The sequence below is a fragment of the Chinchilla lanigera genome, unplaced genomic scaffold (genome assembly GCF_000276665.1).
Source record: "Chinchilla lanigera isolate Chin_1 unplaced genomic scaffold, ChiLan1.0 scaffold00069, whole genome shotgun sequence".
Lineage (NCBI taxonomy): Eukaryota > Metazoa > Chordata > Mammalia > Rodentia > Chinchillidae > Chinchilla > Chinchilla lanigera.
Genome location: NW_004955470.1, coordinates 1,241,158 through 1,263,413, shown reverse-complemented (window position 1 = coordinate 1,263,413; position 22,256 = coordinate 1,241,158). Strand labels below are relative to the sequence as shown.

Below are 22,256 nucleotides of genomic sequence, written 5' to 3'. Positions count from 1 at the left end.
TCCCATTTGACTGAGGTGTTTCCTTTCTTGATATCTTCCCAAAAGAATTAAAAGTATTGTAGCACAGTGGTATATGCACACATATGTTTATAGTGGCAAAATTTGTAATGCCTACATCTTGAATACAACCCAAATGCCCATTAATTGATGAATGGATAATAAAGATATGTCTTTTTAATACAATGGAGTACTACTCAGCCATAAAGAAAGATAAACGTGAGACGTTTTTAGCTAAATGGATACACCTTGAGACCATACTCTTAAGTGAAAAAAATCGGACACATCTCGTAAATATCACATTGTCTCTCTGGTGTGAGAAGCTGAACAAAAACCAGAATGTATAATAGATATTGTGAAATAGGAAGTAATTGTTCAAAGGGAAGGGGGAATTAGGGGTAAAGGAAGGGAAGTGGAAAAAAAAACAAGAAAAAATGATAAAATGGAAACAAAGCTTTCTAAATAAGGAGAGAAAGATTGAGGGGAATGGGAAAAAAGAGGAACTAAGATTTATCATGTGCAGACACAAATTCCATATGATGGATGTGATCATTATGCATTTCTAAATTGTACTAATAAACTAAATTAAAATAAAATATTAAAATGTAGTATCTATATATAATGGAATTAGTGCTCTGCCATAAAGAATGACAAATTTAAAACATTTTTAGCAAAATAAATGCATCTGGAAAATATGTTGAGTGAAATAAATCAGGCACTGCCTAAAGTATCATATGTTATCTCTTATTTGAGTAAGTCAAATTACAACCAAAGAAAATGATACAGGATGGATAGAAAGGAACAAGGGGATGGATCTCTTGTAATAGGAAAATGGTCCAAGACAGCAAGGGTGAGGGGTGAGAAGCAGGGGAAAGGGAAATTAGAAGAATAAAGATATGCCATACAGCGGAACCTAATAACCCCAATTAATGTAAACATTATATACTATAATATTATAGTAAGCTAAATTAGCTAGAAATTAATATACAGTCAGAGAGGGACGGGGCTCTCAAGGAGGTCAGCCAAGAAATAAAAACATCAGAATTGTGGCTGGAGATGCATCTGAAGAATACCAATCCTCAAGATAAAGATATAATGACCAGGCCTATATACCTCCCTAAGGGATAAGCAGTAACTTGGAATTATACCATAATTAGCCCCACCTGGTCCAGGAGGTCCTGATTTGCAAGCGTCAACCAGGTGGGTGACCAGAGCCTCTGGACCCATTCCTTCCCAAAAATGCTTTTGTTCTTTTCATGTACCTTTGTTACATGACACACTTTCCTATTGGACCAACACTGGCTAGCCAGATACTCTTGTATTGCTATAGGTTGAGTGTAGTTTGACCCATGTTGTACCCACATTGTGACTTTGATGTATAAATTACCCCTGACAAAGGGCCTTGGTGGCAACCCATTTCCAACTCCCCCCCCTATCTTTCAGGATCTATATCTCAATAAACCTCTCCTACTCTTAACCTCCTTTGTCCTTTGGAATTCATTCTTCAATTTGAGAGGACATGAATATATGTGGGCATATCTGACATCTACCAGGTTGGGAATTATATTTTTTCCTATATCAATAACATGAACTAAGACAAACAATATTAACAAGAATGAAAACTGGGATAGAGGAACTGGAGGAGAAGAGGGAAGGGGAAAAGGGAAAGTGATTTTAAAAAAAGGAAACATGATGTAATATGTACAGGTAATCATTTGCCAAGAAAACTGTAGTCTATATGAACTATAAATATGTGCAAATAAAATAAAAAAGAAATATCTCCAGCTCTTCCAGTACCCTATAACCAGGACCAAAGACACCAGATCTACTTCAAGCCCAGATATACAGTGGTGAGCAGTAGTAGTTACCTGTTTCCTGAAGCGTTCCTTTTCCTGGGTTCAGAGACTCAGCTGTAGCAGCATCTAAGCGCTCTGGCAAGCTGGCCTAGGACTCCTTGGTTTTTAATGAGCAAGGAAGAGTCTTACATCGTGGCCCTGGGTGTGCCCACTTGGCAAGAAAGCTGGGCTGGGGAGAGGTGCTAGAAGGCTTTAGAAAGGTGGCAGGAAGCCACACAGGTGTGGCTGATCTGGGCTCCTTGAGAAGCAAGTGTAGAGCAACCACTAGGAGACAACAGTGAGGTCTTATGCTGAGTTAAAGAGGAATTGCAGGCAGAGGTGTGGCTGACTTGACTCACTGAATGACCTGAGGACATAGCCCTATTCACTTCTATCTCTGGCAAATCAGAGTACTCATCTCAGGTGTTTTATATATTGTGTGTGTAATATGTGTAAACTCACATTGCACAAGTCTGGAGCACTTATTATGTTTCTGGAAAGGTTCTAAGAGCTTTATCTAAGTTCTTAATCCTTTAGGATTCATTATTGTTTATTTCTTACAGAAGAGGACAGAAGCCTGGAGAGGAAAAAGTTATTCAGTCACTCAGATTCTAGGATACCTAGTCAAGTTGGCAGTCAAGTGTCTCCAGTGTTAGCTGCTATGTGACAGACTTCCTCAGGGTTTTGGTCCCTGGCATTTCACACTATAACCTGCTCTTTGTAGCTTCCATGTCCTTGTTCTGGGACAAAGATGATCGAAGATGACAAAATGGCACTCAGCAAGCAGTGAGGAATGACTCAGTGTATGTTTAATGGAAAGAACAGAAGGAAGGGCTCCCTGATGTTTGAGCAGGGGTTCCATAAGGTGGACATCATAGATGTTTAAGTCCATTCATTGACTTTTTATATAGTTTTTAATGGGAGTGAAGGTGACAACACTGACATACTCGTGGTTGGAGGTAGACCTTTGATGTCTGGAAGGCAAGCTGTGTTGTTTGCATTTCACTTCTTCCATGGTTTCTCCCTTTTGTTTAGAGACCTGTTCTCTCTCTCTTGCTTTTCCTTAGGCCCTTACAGTCATTTTGCTTAAGATAGTTATTTGGGTCCTCTAGTATCTTAAATCACCTAAGCCCTGAATTTTAGTTTACTTCAGGTTAACTGTTCAGGACCTGTGCTCTATCTGCCTAACTCCCCCTTTCTCTGTGTTTCGTTCCTCCCTCTGCCATAGTGACACTGACTGCCGGCAGGATGCATGGGCAATGAAGTGTCTCCTCAGCTACTTCCTGCCCAGAGGGGGCGCTATTGAGGCACAGCAGCCAGAGTTTACCCCTGTGAGGCCTATCTAGATGTCCCAAAGAGAAGCTGGGAAGGGGGCCTGTTCAGGGTCTGTCTGCCTCATCATTTTAAGCTTTCAGTCTGTCAAATGAGGAGAAACAAATTTGACTGAGGTTGACAAAATGTAGTCCAAAAGCAAGGCTACAAGAAGCACTAACAATAGTCCTGCTAGGGTGAGTAACAAGCATGTCTATTTCAGGTACTTAACTAGGATCCTCATGAACTAGATAATTTTTGGTGATCTTTGAATCACAGCTAGCTAGTTTTTATGTTGCGTCACTCACTATTTCAGACTGATTAGCAGAAAAGCAACATTTTCTTCTATGAATAATTGTAACCTCTTTTTGGCAGAGGTTATCTGTAAGCTTCATTCTTAAAAGATCTTTTTATCTGATGTGACTTGTTTAAAGATAATACATTTTATTTATAAACTATAAGTTTTTAGCCTAAACATGTGGAGGCCCTGTGTATTTGAAAGACAATCTTAGGTAAGTAAAAGAATTTTGTTAGATTTTATAGCTATTATTGTGGCTTTTTTGCCTTACTGAACCACAGTAGTCACAAGCTGTAGGTTTAGGTGGAGCTTGTCAGCAGGGGCCAGCATATAAGATTTGGAACTCTTTTGTATATTTAACTGAAGTTACTCTTAATACATCTATATATCTTGTTGGTTATACTCTCTTGCTAGGCTTTTTTTGTGTGTGAGACAAAGTCTCCCTGTGTAATTTGGGGTGGCCTTAAACTCACTATATAGCCCACTCTGGCCTTAAACTTATCTTGCTGGATGTTTAAGACCAATTTTAAGTGATGGATCAGAATTAACCTTTTGTTGTATATTAACATCAGTCAAGTCTGCCCAGGGCTTCCTTTTGGAATCATGTATAGAGCCTCTCGGTTCCACTTCCAATGTCATCTGCTAAAGTGAGTCACAGTCTGACTTGACCATATGACTTCCCTTGGAAGGATGGGACATGATTTTATCTGGTGACTCTCCTTTTAGCACAATGTGCCTCAGTTGACTCCTGTCCTCTGGGATTGATGACTTGCTGCCCATGAGGTCGGGTGACTCACCAGAATGATGGGATTCTGTAAAGATGTTCCCTGATGTCCTGAGTCCTTGTTGACTGTGGAGGGCCAGGCCCAAAATATTGGCTGTTCTCAGTTACATATTTAGCTTTGGTCTTAGAGCCTGTCTCAGTTATGTTTCTCTCATTGCTTGGACAAAATACCTGATGCCCAGGATAAAGGAAGGAAAGGTTTATTCAGCTTACAGTTTATGGAGTTTTCAGTCCATACTTGGCTGGTTCCAAGGCAGAATGGCACATGGCAGAGGACAGGCAATCATGGTGGTGGAACACAGCAAAAGCAACAAGCACAAAAGGGAGGAATGGCTTTTACTCCCTTACACTGCATGCAAACTACCTGTCCCAGGGTGGGTGTAGCACTCACACCAATAATCTTAGCATTGGATCACAGATCAAACAAATCCTAGAAGCCTGCCCCATGACTGCATGAAGATTTGGGGGGACATGCAGACACAAACCATAATATTCCACCCCTGGCCCCCCAAAGACTCATGCAAACCATTTATACAAACAGCATTTAGTCCATCTGCAAGAGTTATCAAAGTCCTAACAGTTTCAGCATTGCAGAAGAGTCCAAGTTCCAAGTCACCTCCAAGATGTAAGGTAAACTCTTAGCTGTGAGCCCGTGGACACATGAAAAGTTAAACACTTCCAACATTCAACGGTGCAAAATAAACATTACCATTCCAAAAAGGTAAAGACGGGCATACAGAGCATTGGGACCAAAGCAAGTCCAACATCCAGCAGGGCCAATGTTATGTCCTGTAATTCCACATCCAGCATCTGAAGCAAATTGTGGCACATTGTGAGCTCCAAAGGGCTTGCATGACTTCACCTATATGGCACTTCCAGTGGTTAAAACTCACATGGCTTCTCTCTTGGGCCCACTTTGTTCCCTCCTTGCAGCCTTCCTCAGACAATCCACATTCCTGGCTTTTCCAAACTTCTGAGCTCTCCAGTGTACCTTTTGCTTCACACCTTTAGCTTCACACACTCCCCTCTCAGGGGCACACTCCCTGGCCTCCCAGGCCTTCTTCTGAAATCAGAGTGGAAGCCTTCTTAACCTCAGAACTCTCGAATTTTAAAACCAGCACCACGTGGATGATGCCAAGGTCTGTTGCCACCTGGAGCAGTACCCAAGCTTTCCTCTCTCTTGGCCATGGAGTTGAGTGCCTGGGTCGCTGGGCACTCTGAATCCAATTCTGAGGAGCAAATTCTTGGAACTTGGTGTGCCCTCTGCCATTCTGGAACATGACACTCTGCGGCTTTTTTCTTAAGGCAAAGTCTTTTACCTTTGCAGTTTTGAGGCTGCAAAGGGTGGAGACTTGCTTCTTCTAATGCCTTCGGCCATCTTTTCTATTCTCCCATTCTTCCACAACAATGGAGGTTTCCTCAGCTCTACATTTGCAATCCACAGCTTTAGTAGAGCTTCCTTTCTGGCCAAACTCACAACATTTTAATTAATTCTGCTAGGCTCCTTGCTCTTGATTCTCAATATAAATCTGGCTAAAAGCCCCCAACAATAGCCATGCCACTGCCCCAACATTCAACTGACTGGAAATTTCTTTAGACAGATTAATCAGTCCACTGCTGCTCTTAATCTCAGTCTCAGGCAAAGTCTCTGGACATGAGCAAAATACAGGCAAACTTTCTGTCAAGCCATAACACACATTGTCTGGAGTCCAAGAACCAATGCAGCCCTTCCCAGCAGAAACCTCCCAAATCTGGTCTTTACCAGCAAGATTTCTATTAGCCTTCTGGTCTTCTGAGCTCTGACCAGAATCTGCCATACAGAACAGCTGAATGTGTTCTACACTTCTCTTTCAGGCGACATCTCCAAACCTTTCTAAACTCTTCCCACAAGCCATTTCTAAAGGCTCTTGAACCACATGGTCAAGTACAGTCACAGCAGTGACCCCACTTCTCTGACACCAAATTTGTGTTGGTTTGGGGCTTATTTTGCAAGGGGAACAATATATAATACAGGACACATATTTAAATGATTATTCATAATAGTCACTCAAAGAATGATACACAAAAAGTGCAGGAAATCTGTCCACACACTAAGACCAAGGAATCCAGCTGAGGGCCTGGATCCCATGATAATGTCCTACATGAGTCCAGCTAAAGACCTAGAGCTCATAACAATACCTCCCATGAATTCAACTGGAGGCCAAAAGCCTATAACAATATCTCATTCAGGCCTGGTTCATGCTGCAAAAGCCCAAAGGTCAGTGGTGGGATCTAGGAAGTCTGTGCCAGCAGAATGAAGGATCTGTGCTAGCAGGTTGAGGGATCTACACTGGAGCCAGGAAGCGAAGCTCAAACTAAGAACCAGAGCTCCCCTGAAAGGTACCACAGCCATCCTCAGCAACAGTGAGGTCCTGAGCTCCTCTGATGATCAAGATGGCTGAGTTCCCATCAAGGAAGCTAATGCAGCAAGTTTCCTCAGGAGTCTGAGCTGTGCACCATCTTCCCCTCCTGAGCTAGGAAGCAATGCTCAGAGTGAGGACCAGAGCTCCCCCAAAGGGAACCGAGGCTATTCTCAGTCCCAACAAGGTCCCAAACTCCTCAAAGGATGAGAACAGCTGAGTTCATTGGGAAAGCCAGCCTGATGAGCTCCTCCAACAGAATCAATAGCTCCTTACAGCTTCCACCGGCTCCAACAGCCTTTCACCACTCCCAACAGCCTCTTTAGCTCCCAAAAGCCTGCTTAGTTCCCCAAAAGGCTTTTTTCTTCTTCTCCAGGTGTGCCTCTTATGCTGCTGGCAACAATCCCCAGGTGGGCCTCCCACACCCAGCACCCTGCTTACTCAGCTCAGCTGGGGGTTATAAGTTGGGCACCAGTCATCAATCTACTACAGAGCCCCACAACACCCAGAAGATAAGTTACATGAGTATTGAAGGGAGAGCAACAGTGATTACTTTTGAAGTCAAAGTTTTATAGAATACTATGAGCTAATAGTTATAAATTTTTACAGGGACAGTCTGAAATCTGAATCATAACATTGCAGTTTAGCACAATGATGTCAAAAGTATTAGATGCGAGCCATGTTTTTTACTTTTTTAAAAGTATATTTAGACTTTTATTTTAGTATAGAATACCTTACCATAGAGACGAGCTGTAGATTGTTAAGTGGAATATTTGTTTGCCATTTCTCCTTATTAGAAAACGAAGTGTGAGGCTTTGTCTTTTGCTGAGTCCACACAACATTACCATCTCTCAGGGGAAAGAAAGTTGGGAAAATCTCTCAAAGTAAAGAAAGCCTGTAAATAGGGTATGGAGGGCATTTATCCTGTGTTTTTCAAAATAGATCTAGTTGAATTATTACATAACAATTGATATTTTCTCTTACTGGCCAAGTCACATCGTCTCCCAGTGGATATCCTACCCGTGACTGACTGTCTGTAGGACAAAAATCAAATATGTTTCTCAAGGACTGAGGACCATGTTTCTGCCAATTTTTGAGAATACAGTGCACACGTGCAGCCATGAAAGGGGAGCTAACCAAATTTCCCACCTGAAACACATAAAGAATGTGAGGAGCTTGAGATGATCCCTGTCATATCACTGGACAACCTCCTTTCCTAGCATGCAGCAGTGATAAAGGAAGATTAATTTCCCCTTATCCTACCGGCAACAGCCATAATGTGCCCTTGTCCTTTCCCACAGGGGAGTGAGATGGGAAATATTTGCTTAGTGGGAGCCTTTCTCCCTTTGTTCATGGCCTCAATAGGGGCCTCCTTGTTCCTCTCACTGCCTCTACATAGCAGTGAGAGAAGTCCACTTCTCTTTAACCTCATGGCTTCAGTCAAAAGGTACCCCAGTGAGTGCCTGAGAAGGAATGGGAGGAGGTCTTGCCTCTGGCATGTTTTCTGAGATCCCTTTCTCCTAGTGGATCCCCTAGCCAGGATAAATTTTGAAGACTTTCCCATGTACAGAGGAAAGCCTACTGGAAAATGTCCTGTATTGATTGAGATATGTCAAATGGCTGGCTTTTCCCTAGGGAGTACAAGTCTTTCTTAAGAGGCAGACTTAGCTGGTGAAGTGGCTCTAGAGATAAACATTGATCGTTCTTGTGTCAATATCTGTGCTCTGTGTGCATTTTAATGTGTTGACTCAAGGAGAGATGTCTCTCTGTGTGTTGGGCAGGTGCCTTTCTCTGTGTATTTCTAGTTCAGATCAAACAAAGATGAGGTTTTTTTCCCTAAGGAAGTGGGGCCTGTGAATATCCTTCTGAGAATCACTGGGAACCAGGGGCAGTAGGGACTGATGAGTCACAGGAGATTGCCTAGCATAAAAATCATCCTATTAAAATATTTCAAATTGGCAGCAAGTTTATCAAGTAAAACCTACATGTGACATTTGGGGACAAGCATTGAGGTCTTTATCAGCATTTATGATGTATTGTATGTCTTTGCTATCTTCCTTTTGGGGATAGATTAATGGAATAAGAAAAGAAAAAACACATGGGATGCTGAGGTCAGGCTGTGAGATGGCTGCCTTGTCTTGAAGTCATAGCTGCATGTGCAGCCCAACCCAAGGCTACACCTGACTCACCTTTTGTCTTGAGCAGTCAAGGCACGTTTGTCACTCATATAGATATGTGTTGAGTATATCTTGTTCTTGACACATAGCTATTTTAATCCTTATTAATCCTTATTAGAGATGTGTTGAGTATATCTTGTTCTTGATACATAGCTATTTTAATCCTTATTAACAGATTAAGATTCAGAAAAAGACTTCTGTGCAATTGCTGGACTTTTACTCAAAATATAAGACTAAAGATTTTTATATGTAAGAACCTGAGACTATGCAGTACAATGAACTCATAGAGAATTTTTTAAAGCCTGGAGATGTCACTTAACAGCCATGAGGTACATTCTGACATAACACAATTATACAACAATTGGAAAAATTTTATCAGCACCAGCAACTTTAGTTAGGAAGTCATTAGCAGAACAAAATACTTTTCCCTTTTTACCTTTGCATGTTTGAAGCTCTGTATGCTTGGGAAAGAAAAATACATTTAGTACAATATGATGTAGCAATAATTAGCCTCACAACTGTGTACAGAACTTTTTGTCTCTACTTTTTAAACTTTTTATGGCAGAATTTAGATTTTTTCATAGTTTCTAGGGTGTAACCACACTGAACAGAAGAAATGAGCATCTTTAGAGGTTTTATACATTTTGGAAATTGTGCCACTGATAAAATACAGATTTATTGCCCAATATGTAAGTATATTTAATCAAAAAGTAGCAAAATGTTTAACTAAAATACCAAGTTTTAAATGGCAGGACCAGACTGATAGAGATGTCAAATTTTGGTCATTTCATTTCTAAAAGAACTAGATGTAGGCTGTATAAAATATGCAAGTCACTTAGTACTTACTATAGTTATGTAGTATTAACTCCATATTTAACTTTAAAGCTTAGATTTACATATATATTAAATTATATCATAAACTGAGATAATATTTGTGTATTCAACCCATCATAAACTGATTCCTGGAAACATTTTATGAGACCCCATGTAATTTAACTTTTAAAACTCACTTATAGAGCCTTGGTGAGCTGCTTGAAAGGGGAGGAAACTCCACCCATCACCCTTCCACCATTGCAGGAGGCTTGCAGTTGCTTTGGTGAGCCAGGAGGGAGGAATAAACCTTAGCCATTGCCTCTTCACCATCACAGGAACCTCAGTCCAGAGGAACACAGGTGCCTGGCCCATTCTCCTACAGTGTAGGGCAGGCACCCAGTGCAGGAAGTGCCCAGGACATGGCAGTCAGACTGTCTGGAGGAACCCAGAGTAAATCTACTCAAACAAGGGGAAAAATTTTGCATATAAACTTTTAATTTATGATTGGTTCTGCTATAAATATAGACCTTGCTCCTATGGTCTAAAGACTAAAATCAATCGTTACAACAGTGTATCAATTTCTAAATTGTGCTTGATGCTATCATTATTATTACTTTTATGACTGTAGCTAGGATGTCATATCAGTGTAATCAGTTTTACTCCCTTGCATAATAATATTGAGATGTTCTGGGATAATAACTTCATTACAGCCCTACACCAAAAGATTGGGGACTGAGTCAAGCAGACACCAACACTCCACTCTCAATTAATTGGGAAGGTAGGTTCTTGGGACAGACAGAAACCAAGAGTCTCCTACATATAGAAGATATTCCTAGAGAGGCTTGATACTAGTGATATGGCTATCTACTAACAAAATTCACAAAGATCATCACAGAAAATACAATAATTTTTTTTTGAAATAGAAACTTTCAAGATGAAGAAGAAAATGCAATCTCAGACCTCCAACCTACCCAGAACAAGTCCAGGAGACATTCAACATAGAAGAAATTGAATGTCACACACCTGAATATTCTGAAATGTTAGCATCTGAAGTAAAGAAACAACTCAGGCTAAGGATCAGAAATAATCTCTTAGATAAAAAAAAATGACAACAATAATGAAAGAATTGCTCAGCATATCTGAAGTACACATAGATTAAAAAAATACAGGAGCATAGGAAAATGATGGAAATCTTGAGTGAACTACTAAGAAAGAATTCAAATGAAAGAAATAAATTCAAAGAGATATCCAGGAAATTTAAAATTCCATTGAAAGCTGGCAAAACCGCTTGACCAAAATCAAAGATAGACTTTCAGACCTTGAAGACAGGATTGCAGCTAGTGATCATGAAAGGAAAGATCTCTTAAAATAACAAGGAGCTAGGAAATAACAATTCAAAAGTGGCAAGATGATGCAAGGAAAAATACTGATAGGTGTCAACTAAAAAGCAGGAATCAACACAAAAGGCATAAAAAGACTATTTGCAGAAAAATATCAATATGGAAAGAATCTGATATAGAGTAAGTGAGGCATATATAACTCCAATTAGCCATAATCAAAATAAATCTATACCCAGACACATTTTCAACATTCCAGTCAGGGATCAGCTTACTCATCTCCTTGAGGCTGGCCAACCTGTGTAGGTGTGTGGGAAGGGTCAGGCTCTGCCCCTTTACTTTGTGCAGGTAGTGGGAGGGAGGAGCAGCCTCACACTGACAGGGATGGTTACACCTTCTGCCACATCACTCCTTTATATGAGGCAGCCTGGAGCTAGAAGACTTTGGAAGACCTGGTGTCGTATCTGAACTTCTCCATGATATCAGGTAAGTTCTTTTCTGTCCTCTTTCAATCCATCTGAAAAGTGAGGGAGGAAAATGTCTATTGCTAGTGCTTACCCAATGCTTTCAGACTCTGACAAGCAAGGAGCTGTCAAGAATGTGGAGCTCTAGGCTCTGAGAGACCATGAAGATGCTGGGGACAGCAGGCTGCCCTCTACGAAAAAGTCATGGAGACCTTGGAGTTTATCGGTCATTCTCCACTGTTGAGAGAAACACTGTGAACTTAGAGAAATCTCTCTATAAAATTAAGGAAAGAACAGCATAAGCTTATAGAGAATTAAAAAAATAGAACCTCAAAATTCAGAAACAATAAAAAATGGGCTTCTGAGATGCATATACACTTCTCAAATGAATAAATAGAAATGACAAATAAATATATGAAAAAATGTTCAACATCATTGATCATTGAAGAAATGCAAATTAAAAGAATACTGAGATACCATCTCACTGCAGAAAGGATGGCATCATAAAAAACCAATCCATAACAAATGCTGGTGGGGCTGTGGGGAAAAACAAACACTTCTCTACTGTTGGTGGGAGTGTAAACTGGTGAAACCACTATGGAAATCAGTGTGGAGTTTCCTCACAAAACTAGAATTAGAAGTCCCATTCCAACCAGATATTCCCCTTCTGGATATCTTCCCAGAAGAATTAAAAACATGGTACCACAGTGATGTACGTGCATCCATATTTATGGCAGCTTATTTGATTTTTTCATGTCCATTAATATTTGTTTTATATAGGTGGATTCCTCAGTATTTGGTGCATATATATTTATATTCGTTATCACTCCTTTCTGGAGTTTTCCCTTAACAAGCATTTCTTGTCCTTCTTTATCTCTTTTGATCAGTTTTGACTTAAATTTCACTTTGTCTGTGAAGAGTGTGTCTACCCCTGATTTTTTTCTGGGTTCCTGTCACATGGAGTATTGCTTTCCATCCTTTCAATTTCTTTTTGAGTTAAATGTGTTCCTTGAATGCAGCAGATTGTTGCATCTTGTTTCTTGATCCATTCTGCCAGACTATTTCTTTTGATTGGTGAATTAAGACCATTTATACTGATGGTAATAACTCATATGTATTGACTTGCATTTGTCATATATTTTAACTGTTGATGGTTCCCTGTCTTTCCCCTCTGTTTAATTGCTTGCCCTGCCTGGTCATTTCTTTCTACTGGTAGTCTTGTAATTGTGGTCTTTATTTTCTCTTTCTAGAATATCTTTCAGAGCTCTTTGTAAAGGTGGTTTTCTTGTCATGGATTTCTTCAGTTGTTCTTCATACTGAAGTATTTTATTTCTCCATTAATTCTGAAGGATAATTTTTCAGGATACATCAATCTAGGTTGGAGGTTGTTTTCTTTTAAGACATGAAATACTTCACTCCAAGTTGTCCTTGACTTAAGAGCTTGTATTGAGAAGCCTGTTGTGATTCTGATGGGCTTTCCTTTATAGGTGATTTGTTTCTCTTCTGTAATGCCTTTTAATATTTTGTCCTTGTGCTGAATTTTTTGAATCTTGATTATTATATGCCTTGGTATAATTTGTTTTCATCATGACCAGTTGAAATTGTGTATGCCTCACTTAGCTTTATATCAAATTCTTTGCCCATGCTTAGGAAGTTCTCTGCTATTACTTCTTTGAACAGGTTTTTAAAATTACATTTGTGCCAGGTCCTGCATTTTCCTTGATTCCAGTCAGTCTTATGTTGTTCTTCTTTGCATTGTCTTCCAGATTTTGGATTGTGTTTTCATGGCCCCTTGCTATTTTTAATTGAGCTTTCTTGTCGTGATCGCTAATCATAATCCTGTCTTGTAGGTCTGATATTCTATCTTCATTTTCTTTCATATGTTTTTGCAAACTTTCAGTGGAAGTTTTAGTTTCCTGGATATCTATTTGAATGCATTTCATGGATTCCATTTATTTCCTATGTTCATCATCATGGTTTCTCTTTTCTATGCTCCTCTATTTTTTTATTCTATGCCTATCTAGATTTGCTTAGAAAGTCCTCCATTATGGTCATCATCTCCTTTTTTACCTATGAGATTATTTCCATCTTGATATGTTGTAGAGCCTGATGTGTTTATGTATTTTATTTCTTTTACTGTCACTACAGTGAATTCAGTTGGATGACTTCTCTTCTCCTCTATCTCATTGTCCCCTGGATTTGTCCTTGGTTGAATAGAAGTCTGGCATTGCATTTTGTTTCTGTATCTTTTAGTTTTAATTTTAATTTGTTTTCTGTGTTATTGTTTGTATTTTTCTTATGTTGGGTAGCTTTATCCCTGGTATGGAAGCTTCCCTAGCAAACATCTATTCCTCTGATATTTCTTCTAGCTGTAGTTGGCTGTTAGTCTTTGTGTCTGTCCCAGGATCCCATCTCCTCACTTTGTTAAGGATGATATGTTGCTATCCATTTGGCTCAGTGCCCAGTCCTTTAGGACCGGGCTATGGTTATCACCCAGATCATTATAGTGTTATCACACAAGTATGAACAACTGATTGCAACAAGTATGGCATGTTGGCTAAGGTAATAAATTAGTAATGAAAATATCAAGCATAGCCTAGAAAGTGATAATCTGTGTTTAGTGGTAATTTGGTATCTCTAACCATCAGAGCAAGGTCTATAGTTACATAACAACCTCTAACATGGATCAGGAGTTTGTATGCTGTGAGTTTCCCCTTAGCAGGTTCATTTTGTCCCGTGGGGAAGGGGAATTTTCAGGGAGTAGGGGCAAAACAGAGTGATAACTGAAGAGAAATACAGTTGAAGCAAGGCTGAAGGACTAAAGATGATCACTCAAATTTTTGGAAGCTTGAGAAGAGGAGAGGAGAAAATAATGAAGGCCAAACCAAAAGAATTTTGAGGCAAAACAGAAAGACTAGGGGCAGTGCTCATTCACCTGTAAATCTATTTTATTTATTCCTTTGAGGTACAAGCTCATTGTTTAATTGACTTTTTAGGTTTTTTGTCTCAATTTCATTGATTTCCACTCTCTTGTTTAAAGTTTCCCCCTTTCATTTTGCACTGGGGCTGGTTTGTTGTTGTATCTCAAGTATCTGAAGATTTCTCATAAGGTTATTTGAGTTTTCTCTATTTTCCTAATGTGAGCATTAGGAATTGATTGATTGCAATGAATTTTCCTCCTGGAATTGCTTCCATAATGGCTCACAGGTTTTACTGAGTTGTACAATCATTGTCATTAACTTCCAGACATTTTGAAATTTGTTATTTGACTTTTTCTGTGACTTCATTGGTTGCTTAGGAGTATTTTGTTAATTTTCCAGAAGATTTTGCCTGTTTTGAAATTTCTTTTTTCATTGATTTGTATTTTCATTCCACATTGATCTGATGGTATGCATGAGATAATTTAAATTATTTTATATTGTTTTAAATTGGTTTTGTGGAATAATATGTAATCTATTTTGGAAAATGTACCATATGCTGCTGAAAAGAGTGTATACTCTATTGTAGAGGAGTGGAATTTTTGGTATATATCTTTTAAATCCATATGTTTAAGGGTGTGAATGAGCTCTGCTATTTCTTTGTTGGATTATTGTTTACTTGATCTATCTGTTAGAAACTGGGGTGCTATGATCACTTACTATGATTGTGTTAGTGTTTATTTGATCTTTTAATTTCAGCAGTTTTTGTTTAAAGAACATAGGTGCTCCAGGATTTGGAGCATATTTGTTTATTAATGTTACCTCTTTGATTTTTCCCTCAACTAGTATATAGTGACCTTGTGTCTTATAATCAATTTTAGCATGAAGTCTACCATATCTGATATTATTAATGCTACCCCTGCTTGATTTTAGGGTCCTGGTGTATGAAATGTTGTTTTCCATCCTTTAAGCTTTAATCTATGAATATCTTTTGGATTAGGTGAGTTTCTTGAATGCCAGCAGATTGCTGCATTCTGGTTTTGGATCCAGTGTGCCTATCTGTGTCTTTTAATTGGAGAGTTGAGACCATTAATATTGAGGAATATTACTAGGATGTGTTAGTATTTCACTATTATTGCCTTCTTTGTTGGTGAATCATTTGTTTTTCTTTTTCTGGCATTTTTTTGTTGCTGTTTATCCATTGACCTCCCTAATTTCCTTTGTGTTTTTAATTATGTCTGTTTTGTGATTTCTGTTGAGAGTGTACATAAATGTTTTCTCAACAGTTGGTTTAGAAGTCATATTTTGAGCTGGCCTTTTCATGGAACAACCTTATTTGTCCATCTATTTTTAAGGATAGCTTCACTGGATTAGTTCATCTTGGGTGGATGGTATTTGCTCTTAGGGCTTTCAATATAATCTCCTGGCCTTTACAGGTTGTGTGGAGAGTCTACTGCGATTTCTAATTGGTTCTACTTTTGCATGTAATTTTTTGGGTTTTTTTTTGTGTCTGCTTTTAGAATTCTGGGTTTTTGCTAGATATCTGCTAATTTAATATGGACATACATAGTGAGCTTATTTTTTGTCATAGTAGACTAGTGTTCTGTAAGTGTTGTTTACTTGTATTTTAACCTCTTTTCTTATAGCTACACATTTTCTCCTTTCCCTGAACTTATAGGCTTATTACTCTGTAGGAGCCTGGGGTGGTGCCTTGTAACCTCCTAACCATCTCAAATACAATGATGGATGACATTTCAAGGCCATCACAACCTGGAGAACCAAGACCACCCTGGCCAACATAGGGATGGAAATTTTCATTGCATTCTGTTCTGTTTAGGGTTTGCTGAACTTGAGCATGCTCTTGCCACCTTTCCTTTAAAATCTGCATTTGACACTATTATTAGGCAAGAGGAAAGCAGTGAAAGGGGGTGTAAAAGCATATAAAAAGGGCGTGGAGGTGAGCAAGATATATTGCATACATTGAGCCTTCTACTCCCACATGAAACCAGTGCAGAGTGTGGGGCAAGCAGGTGATAGGTGTAAATATGATCAAAATATATTATGTGCATGTATTAAACTGCTGAAACGAAACCCACTTATCTATATAACCAAGTCCTGTTAAAGGAAATACTAAAAATATGCATATATGACTGGGATTCAGGGAAGCTTTATCTAAAGTTTTATACAAAATTTTATACAAAATTCCAAGGGAAAGGGAAAATAAATGGATAACATGTTTTCCTTTTCTCCATGACCAGGTGCTGATAACCTGTTCACCTCCTTTGATATACCTTGTTCTGGAGATCAGCAGCAAGGTGGTGGAGTGCTAAGTAACAGAAAAAGAACTTCTCCAAGTGCTGCCATCCAAAGGCTGGAATATAATGAGGTGGAGAAGTTAAGAAGGCAGGAAAGCCCCTATAGATCCAAGAAGGACCTGCAGTACGAATTGAAGCACACAAAGACAGTGAAGAGAGAAACTTTTGCGAATGCGAAAGAGTTACTCAGTGGCGTCTTCTCCCAGGTATGGGATGTGCTGTGTGAAGGGAGCAGTCCAAACCTGCAGACACATGTTGAGTGCTGGCCACTACAGAGGCCTCCAAGGAGAGATGCAGCTGTGGAGAGGAACACTGGAAGAGAAATACTGCACTGGCTGCCATGGAGTACTCTAAAACCTGTGGGTGAGTGAGGAAGGCTCAGCTGCCTCATGGGAGAGACTGATTGGTGGAGAACCATCTTGAAGAAAGACCAATTAAACTCAGAACTCAGAGCAGCTGCTAGCTCCATCTAGTGGTTCCTAATTGGGTTGAGGCCCACAGAACATGCGCTTATGGATACAAGGCGCCAGAGGGTGCAAGTTGGCGGGCTTTTTGGGATAAATCAATAGGGACACTGTCTACATAGATTGTTTACCAGTAACAACAGAGACAAACCTGAAAGTGGACTTCTTTTGTGGTTGTTGTTGGTTTTTTGGTTTGTCTGTTTGTTTTTGTTTTCTTCTCTCATTTTTTTTTTGTAGTTTTGCTTTTTTTCTTTTATTTTCTCTTTCTTTTCTTTCTCCTTCATTGTTTGAACTTGTGTTTATATGAGGATGAATGCAGTGTCTAGCTTCTTTGTGGCTGTGGTTCTGTTGAGTTCCTCTTTTTATTTCTTCCTCCTCTCCCTCCAATCTTCTGCACCAGCTTCCCCAAGTTAGTGTGATCCTCTTTTGTTCTCCAGCTTTCTAATCTCTTCCTCCTCTTCCACTTCTCTATTTTCTCTCTAATCCATTTTAAATTTTAACCCCTGAGTGCAAAATTGACATACTAAGGACTTGTGTACTGCATACAATTTTCTGATTTGTTTTAGACTTTGTTATATAACTACAAATCTAGTTCACACAGTGACAGGCGACAAATGAATGGTTACTATAGTTTGTCATTTTCTAGGCTCTGTTTTATGTTATGGTTATTGGTACCACTATAACCAAAAGTGACATAGCTTTTCTAAACAGCTGTTACAAACATCACCCCAGGAATTGAACTAAAAAAAAAGAGAAAAGAAAATGAGGAGACACTTTAACGAGATGCAACCCCCAACATCAACAAAGGCAAGCTCAGGGGGCAATGAGGTGGGACAATCCACAAACTACCCACCTGGCCTCTCTGAGGTGGTAACAACAAAGCAATTGAGTGAGGCTCTAGAAAAAAATCAAATCAGAAATAAGCTCTCAAATAACTGCAGAGATGTTGTCCACAGTGAAAACCATGCTTAGCGATTCTAGAGCAGATACAGACAAGAAAAGAGACAAGCTGAAAAACAATTATCGAAACCATAATTTATCTTATTCTCCTCACAGAAAGCTAGGAACTCAAATGGCTGAGAAAGCACATAAGTGGTAAGTCACAAAATAGCTTGGAAATAGTTCTGTCCCACTTCTCCAAGGACAGTATGATGCAAGGCATCATTTCCTATACTACAAGTGTATCAGCTCTGGCTAAAGTCCCAAGAAAAATGTGTTAGAAAATCTTGGGGCATTTAATTATTTTGCAACTATCTGCATTTAGAATTGCTTGTTCATTTTGATTAAAAAGATAAAGAAAAAGCCCCAATATACTGGTGTCCAGATGAAATAGTTGTCCTTTTGTTACTATATTGGTACTTAATCAATCAGAAAAAGATAACTGTATAAAAAAGCAAATCCTAAAAGTTTCTTGGAACAATGAATGTATTTAGATTCTTTCTAATGTTTTCACCCAAAAACAGTCCTATCTTGTATCCCTTTCTTTCTCCTCCTAGCTGAATTTTCTTAGAATGTGCCTGTCCCACTAATTCTGAAGTAGAGACTCTGAAAGTTAATTGTAAGTTCACCTGTGTATTTTTTCTTATCTAACAGCTCAGCAGATTCCCAGATACTATGATATTCGTGATTCTCAACAGATGGTATGGGTCCTGAGTGGAAATGTATTAATAACATTTCCATCTAGCAGCAATGTTGAGCCTGGTGAGTGATATTCAAAGCTGTTGTTGCTCCTCGAGGGACTCCACTTTCCCTGGAGATAGAAGGGAGCCTGTATGAGCCCACCCTAGTCCTCATCAACTTCTGGGTACCAGCTCAATATCCAAAAAATGTGCAAGAAAGGACAAGATGGCTCCCTTCCCAAAAGGAAAACCTTTGTGTAGAAACAAGAGTTTGGAGGAATGACATCTCCCCTTACCAAAAGAAAATATGTTCAGACACAGAGAGGTTATCCTTTCAGGCAATGGCTGACTTCTTGGAATTTCTGTCCTTTAAAATCTAATAATTGTGAATTATATTTGGATTCAAGCTCCTGCTCTCTACCATCAGATTACACAGTTGTCTAATTTAGCATCTTCTCTTTGAAAAATGTGGGAATATTTTTTTCCTCATCAAAGTCAATCTATCTTCATCCTTTTCCCTTTCTTCAATATTTCTGTGTTGACCTAGGTTGTCTCTTAGCTGCATATTCCACCTTTATCTATGGGATGTTTCCTATCATTGACAGACATGCTCCACTGTGATATCTACAATCGTCATACTATGAAACCATTCTATTTTCCTTTACCAGTCATAGTTGAATTTCATCCAGATTTCATAAGAGTTGGCTACGCAACTTCTGTCCACTTCTTATTTGCATTTCCATCAAAGCAATCTGATTCGTGGACTGCTGTTCACTCCCCCTTCAGCTCCTTCCCAAAGCTAGGGTCTAAATATGCAACCCCAAAGAACACTTCTCTGATCTCATATTTCTTGACCCCTCATTCACACTTACTATGATCAATAAGTTTCCATTTTCAACACTCTACATCTTATTGTGGTGTGGTTCACTGGCTCTTCATTTGGGTTTCCTTTTACAAGATACTTTTTCATGATAATATGTAGAAAGTACTTTTAGAAATCCTACACAATACCTCCATTTATACCTCATGGGTCACAGTTTGAGCTCATGGCTACATTTAGCTGCAAAGTTGATAATGCATTTTATTCTTATATTTGGAAAGTAATGTGCCCTGGTGAGAATTGAGGTTCTGATATTAATTAAAGAAAAAGAAATGGGTTGAAGTGTCTTTGCCATATGGCTATTGAGAAAAGCCCATTAGAGATGCCCTAGATGTTCAGTATCTCTTGGTTTAGAAACATAACTGAGTGTGAGGTTGGCATACTGACTTCCTTCTTTTTGGACACTTACATCTCCATTTATCCTGTGTTTCCAGTCACTCTTGCAATAATAGCGTGTAGACACACAGAACATTGTGATGAAGAAAAAGGCAACCTGATTTACCTGGGAATCAAGGACAAAAATCTTAGTTTGTTCTGCACAGAAATTTATGGCAAGCCTACTTTACAGCTTAAGGTGAGTGGATGTACAGCTACTGAAAAACATATCAAATAAACATTTAAATGTCACTAATAGTTTTATAATCCTGAATTATCACTACAAGGACACAAACTTGACTTTTCTAGTTCTCAAATTAATAAATGCTGCTATAGGATGGTCATGACACCCATCAAAATGCTTCTGAAAAGCCAAGGAATGGTGGTTTCTTGGTCCTAATAAACTTCCACTTAAAAATCCTCTAATTGCGTCATTAGACAAAAGCAATCACATTGGGCAAATAGAGAGAGATTATTTATCTGGATTTAGAAGAATTCACGTTTCTATCCATATGCTAAAAGGAGAATTTATATTAATAAACAACACTACAACTAATTTTGGGAGGTGTAGTGTACAAACCCATTTGGAGCCTGGTTATGCAATGAGGCTGACCTGAACCTCAGAATGAGTGGGTACCAGAGGCTCCCAAGAAAGAGATGAAAACTCCTCTCTGTTTAGTGAAGAATCAGCACCTGGTGGCATGGGACCTGGAAATGGAGCCAGATTATGGAGAACTAGCAGATGCCTGTTTGAACAGCTGGTTTCTTCCTCCTTGTAACTAACAAGCCTGTTTTCTTACCCTAGGAGATCAACATCATGAACCTGTACTGGGAGAATACATCACAAAAGCCTTTTCTGTTTTTCCACAGTGTGGAGGGCTGCACCTCTGCCTTTCAATCCGTCTCCTACCCTGATTGGTTCATAGCCACTTCCTCTGTGCCAGGTCAACCGATCTTCCTCACCCAAGAGAGGGGTTTAACTCACTGCACCAATTTCTATTTATATCCTAAGAATTAAATCCAGTCTTGGCTGTGGGTGGATAATTCCAAGGTAGAGGATCAATCTGTAGGGGACAGCAAATCTTAGCTTAGATAAAATAAATTTAGTAAAAGCCTAAGGCATGACTTGGGAAGCCTCCCAGAAGATTGTAAGGGCTCAAATTCTACCCTGGAATGTCTCCCTGAGATAAGGAACAGCCAGGCCTAGATAATCCTCCGTAACCCTGCCTGGGTGGTTTCATCCCTTTTCCTGACCCTAGGTAAACATTGTAACCCTAAAGGAATGTATAGGTTGTAAAAAGGGAAACAAATGGAACACAATGGGAGAAGCATCCATCATCCAACATGTGACTAGCAACTGATCCAGGGTCCCACAGGATGAGAGAAAAACCATATGGCCACCTGGGTCAGCAAATGTAACATTCCAATTTGTAACCATGGAAACCCAAAACTTATTTAGGATCTGAGTCAGAACTAGCAGGCGCTGACATTTCCCAACTTGTTAGTTGGGAGTTGCTCGGTGGCCTGTCTAAATTCAATAAACTCTGTTTGTTCAAATGGAGTCTTTTGGTCTCTTGTGGAATACAGCCCAATTTTTGCCCTTACAAATCTTTTATTTGAAAATACAGTAACTCATCTTAAGAGACCACTGGGCCTTGGTGAGGCCATCAACCTTTCAGCCCACCCGTAGCCCATCTCATTCTGACTGTCCCATCACTATATCCTCCTTCAGATATTCACTTCTGCACCATGTCCCTAACTTGAACTTCACATCAGCAGGAAGCCTGAGTCACTCTCACTCTTTGCTGAAATTGTTCCACCATCTGCTTGGCTACCAAGTCCACTGCCATCAACCTATATGCTTGTTACTTACATGGTATCTTCCAATTCCTGTGCCAACTCATGGCCCAAAGTTTAAGATCCCAAATCTTCTTGCTTCCACAATTGTATCAACGAAATTATTTATTAATTTCATACATGTTTGTTTTAAACATTGGAGCACATACCCCAAAAGATAAATCTGAAGAACAAGATGAATGGAAAATCAAAAATTTACATGGTAGATTCATAATAGCATAAGTTAACAATTTGACACACAGTATTGTTGGAGATGCCTGCAGTGGGTTCCAATCTCCTGTCTGGGTTCAGTGCATAGTGAGAAAGGAAAGAAAGAGCAAGAGACAAAGTAAAAGGGTGCATTGCAGAGATCAGGGACCACCAGTTGCCCTCTAGGAAGAAAAGGCCGTGAACCACCCACAACCTCAGTGTTT

The 22,256-nt window shown here is 39.3% G+C and overlaps 2 protein-coding genes across 2 annotated transcripts in view; one reads left to right on the top strand and one right to left on the bottom strand.

Moving 5' to 3' along the window:
* The window catches only part of LOC102022587 (interleukin-36 beta), a 12,959-nt gene extending 10,974 nt beyond the window's left edge, over positions 1-1,985 (bottom strand). Inside the window, exon 1 of the mRNA XM_005400590.2 lies at positions 1,866-1,985. The gene's annotated coding sequence lies outside the window, so the exon portion shown is untranslated. The remainder of the gene's footprint in view (positions 1-1,865) is intronic.
* Positions 1,986-11,324: 9,339 nt separating this feature from the next.
* Positions 11,325-21,547, top strand: LOC102022275 (interleukin-36 beta-like). Its single transcript, XM_005400589.1, has 5 exons — positions 11,325-11,437; positions 16,592-17,011; positions 18,706-18,813; positions 20,046-20,185; positions 20,792-21,547. Exons 1-5 carry the CDS (start codon positions 11,428-11,430, stop codon positions 21,002-21,004), a joined length of 891 nt encoding a protein of 296 aa, XP_005400646.1. The 5' UTR covers positions 11,325-11,427; the 3' UTR covers positions 21,005-21,547.
* Positions 21,548-22,256: the final 709 nt, after the last annotated feature.

Coding starts and splice junctions, on each gene's coding strand:
- LOC102022275 (XM_005400589.1), top strand. Junction 17,012..18,705: donor GAGTACTCTAAAACCTGTGG/GTGAGTGAGGAA, acceptor CTTATCTAACAG/CTCAGCAGATTCCCAGATAC. Junction 20,186..20,791: donor AGCCTACTTTACAGCTTAAG/GTGAGTGGATGT, acceptor TTCTTACCCTAG/GAGATCAACATCATGAACCT.